We start from the raw sequence: 4,435 nt of genomic DNA on the forward strand, positions 1-4,435 counted from the left end.
GAATGCCATTAATTTCAGCAGACGGCACCATAATATTTTTGACATTCTTTTATTTTTCCACTAATTAATAATATTCATGGTAGATCGAGTTAGAATTTTTATATAAAGGGGATCTAAAATTGTAAGTTTAAAAGTAAGGACGGAATATTATTTAAGTTTAACAAGTTCATTCATACGCTATGTATGTACAGTAGAGATGACAAAACCCTAGAAGTGTTACTGAAGACCTTTTAACTATAGTATAAATTCTGAATATATATAGATTTATTTCATAAAGCGGATAATGACACTCTAAACCAAATGCTATTTATTTAAGGTCTAGAGGAAAACATTTTCGAAACATGCATTTATGAACAGCTAGATAGCTTTCTGAGGAAGGAATTGGAATTGCAGAGTAGAGGAATTTCTTCATGTTTGGCTGGCTCCCAGGGAAACCGGAGTTACCCAATGCCATGGCCGTAAGTGCTTGGTTGTTATTGTATAAGAATATAATAATGATATTTTGAATGAAAATGTACTTCATGCTTACAGATTGTGGAGCTTTCGGTACATATGGACTGCGAAGGATGCGAAAAGAGGATACGAAGAGCAATCTCTAAAATTGACGGTAAGGCTTGGTATATTTTGTCGAGGAAGCTTATTTACTGATTTTAAGAGGATTTTTGTGCTATATGTGGTTTTCCATTTATTTCTTTTTTCTACTGCGTTAAAATCATATATGATTTTCAGTTTGTCACATTAGAGAAGTTCTATTTCATTTCTAAGTTCAACCTACTCAACATCTTCAACAATAATTCTTTACAATTCATATATATGTAGGTTTTCTCCAGTCATATATAATTAGTTTTCCATGGTATTAACTAACATGTGCTTCAAGATTCTTCATATATAGCTAGATGGTGTATTTCATCATCGATATCTAAGGATGGCAAAAATGGAAAGATGATGGGTGTTAATTTAGGGAACGATATGTGCTTTGAGGACAAATTGAATCCCCATATTTTTAGTACTCTATTCCCCGTATCCATCGGAATAATCAATTCCTCCCTACTATTGAATGCAAAAAAAATAGATTTAATTTTGTAATATGTAAATTATATGTTTATCCTACATTACTGCAACATGTTATGGTCGTTTTTATTAGCACATTAATACTATGTACTAATAGTTTATTATATTATAATGTTATTTATTTTTAATGTGATTATTTATATAGTTTATGTTAATTTTATCCTCACCCCGTTTGGGAAGATTCTTCAATAGTTTTATTCGGTTGGAGAAGTACTACCCATGTAAAGATTTCACATTCCCACCCTGCTTACGTGATTTGAATAGGATGGATAATTGAGACAAATCCTAATTGTGGTGGGGAATGGGAGAGGCCTCTCCGCATTCCGACTTCCCTATTGTCATCTGTACCGATATCAGATCATCTATTTTGTTTTTAATTTTTATTCTGCAGGGTAAATTAAAAAGAGTATATTATTATATAGTTGGTTCATTAATGGTACTGATACAGGGGTTGATAGCTTGGAAATTGACATGGATAAGCAGAAGGTAACAGTGACTGGGTACATTGACCAGAGAAAAGTCCTAAAAGTTGTAAGGAGAACCGGAAGAAAGGCAGAGTTTTGGCCATTCCCATATGATAGTGAATACTATCCATATGCATCCACATATTTAGATGAATCTACTTACACTTCTTCCTATAATTATTACCGGCATGGCTTTAATGAAAGCGTTCATGGCTACTTCCCTGACCAAGCTTATTCAACCATCCCTGATGAAACCGTTCATCTCTTTAGTGAAGATAATGTACATGCATTTTGTAGGATTATGTGATATTGCCCCTAATTATGCCAATACCTTAACCAGAATAAAGTGATATATATATATATATATATAAGTCTTTTTGTAAGTATTTTTAACGTTTAGCCTTTTGAAAGTATTAGTGCATACCAAGGAGAATTCCAACTTGTTAATCGAACAATCTCATTCTCAATTGTTGTCTTATGTTTTAGAAATATTTCCACATATAAGCAACTTTATTAATCTTAATTTCCAAAATGTTAAGGTTTTGTTTAATGGACAAATTTAGGCATAAAACCACATGACTTAACTGTTAGTGTATGCTTCAGGAACCAATCGTGTTGTAGGTTTCAGGACATTATATCTTGTAAATATATTATGAATAAAAGAAAGTGTTGATTATGAATATATTATTTCACATGTTGATTTTCTGCTTCATTTATATTATATTATATTTAATATTGCATGTGCAATGTCCGGATGACACGGATCTTCATAAGATCAAATCATCAAAAAATTCCCTACACAAGTAATGTTAATTGGGCAATAACATTGCATAGTAGGCATGTTGAATGTCTCCATTGAATATAATGTGATGGTATTAGTATGGGTGATTATAAGAGGTATGTCACTGTTGGGATCCCACATTGAAAGGAAAAAGAGTGGGCATGTGGGTTATAAAGGCTTGGGCACCCTCCCTTGGCAAGCCGGTTTTCCAAGGAGAGTTCTACCCAAGCCCATGAAAGACCCATGGCCCAACCCAAATTGTTGAGTTATTGGAGTGGGTTCCTATCAGTCACTAAGGCATTAGCATGGATAAACGGTTAGTGAACTGTTTATCGAATACGATCGATTACGATGAATCACATGGATATGGTCAATGATGCATCATAGGATCGTGCTAGTATACCACTGATCCTTAGACCTAAGACATCACGGTTGGATTCACATAGGATGCATATAGTTCATATGGTGTATAAGCACGAGACTAGTCATGTCTTGTGTAATAAGCCAGTTTGGTCATATGTTATTCATGTGCGAGGAAAAATGATGGTCAAGATGGGATCCATTAACTCAAAATAGTCCAATCTCGAGTTCCCAGACGAATGTCAATAAACATTGGAAAAGGGAAATCTATGGCCAGAGTATAATGAATGTCAGATGAAAAGTAGTTTCATGTTGACGAGTTCCATTGTATCGATTGACAATTCGATTAAAGATTAAGTTAAATATTTTTACATACCATAAACCATTCTTAATCGGGATTAGATAATGGAGGGATTTGACTACACGATATGTACGATCAGAATAGGTTCATTGGACTTTATACTTCATTGTGGTTTAGGGGTTATGGAATATTGCTAGATGTCTACCATAATCAATAGGAGTTTCGATTATAAAGAATTATAATGAAACATTTCAAAATCAGATATTGGGCCCACGGCTAGATCACAGTGAACCAAAATGGTAACATATAAAACCAAGCTCAAGGAGAGAGAGTAATATATATCATTAATCAGATTAATGATGTTCGGACGTAAACGATTGCATCCGAATTAATGTATTGGTGAGAAATGATTATCCATAGATAGCTAGCACTAACGAAGGGTAATAAGGATTTATTAAATATTATTATTGAGTTGGATTCAATGATGGGGGCAAAAGTCCATTGGTTTTATTCTAAAGGGTTAGAATATTTAATGGAATTAAAATTTGATTTAATTATGAATTAACCATAAAACCAAGGACTTGACATAAATGTTTATTCTCAAGTTAATTTTAAATTGTTTGAGGCCTTCCCTAAACAATTTAAAATTACACTTTGTGCCCATGGTATATAAATTAAGTTTTATACCATTTTAATTCAATTGAATCAATTGAAACAAAAAGCAATCTCTCATTTCTCTCTTTTTCTCTTCCCTATTTTCCGGCTCTCTCATCTTTGGCTTGGGTGGACTTCATTTTGAGTTTCTTCATTCTCTTTTGAAGAATCAACATCAAGCTTAATAGCAAAAAGAGTTGATAATTTTCATCATTTTCTTACATAAATATTAATGTTATAATGGTTTGTTTTACCTTATGTCCATCATCTTGATCATCATTTCTCTCCATTTCCATGTCCAAAATGCATGAATCCCAACAAGGTATCAGAGCATGTTTAGATTCATGCATGCATGTAGCATTTTGGTGAAAAATGGCTTGGTTTGGACATGAATATGTTTTGCTTTAGATGCATGTTGAAGTTATTGTGTATTATACAAATGATGATGGATATGTGATATTCATGCTTATTAACATGCTTCTATGTAACATGCATGTTTGATTTATTGCATCTTGAGCATTTTTGTTAATTGAATATGTCTCTTTCATATGATACATGCATGTAATACAAGCATATTTGATGCAAATTTGATGATTTTGAGAAGGGATTAATTCGGTCAAAACTGATCAAATGAATAATATATTTTAATGCATATTTGAAAGTGTTATATATGATACAATAGTCTATAAATGCATTTGACTTAGATTGTATTGTGAATGCAAGTTGGTTGATTCATCTTTGAGTAAAAATGGGTGCATGATGCATAGATTTACATTTTTTAATTTATTTGATTGAATGTGATGT

General features: G+C 32.6%; 1 protein-coding gene across 1 annotated transcript; it reads left to right on the forward strand.

Moving 5' to 3' along the window:
- The first annotated feature begins 361 nt into the window (after window positions 1-361).
- LOC116134829 (heavy metal-associated isoprenylated plant protein 45-like) lies at window positions 362-1,872 on the forward strand. The gene is made up of 3 exons (XM_031420475.1): window positions 362-458; window positions 532-607; window positions 1,520-1,872. The coding sequence occupies exons 1-3, from the start codon at window positions 411-413 to the stop codon at window positions 1,840-1,842; spliced, it is 447 nt and encodes a 148-aa protein (XP_031276335.1). The 5' UTR covers window positions 362-410; the 3' UTR covers window positions 1,843-1,872.
- The last annotated feature ends 2,563 nt before the right edge of the window (window positions 1,873-4,435 follow it).

The sequence above is a fragment of the Pistacia vera genome, unplaced genomic scaffold (genome assembly GCF_008641045.1).
Source record: "Pistacia vera cultivar Batoury unplaced genomic scaffold, PisVer_v2 Contig292, whole genome shotgun sequence".
Classification (NCBI taxonomy): Eukaryota; Viridiplantae; Streptophyta; class Magnoliopsida; order Sapindales; family Anacardiaceae; genus Pistacia; species Pistacia vera.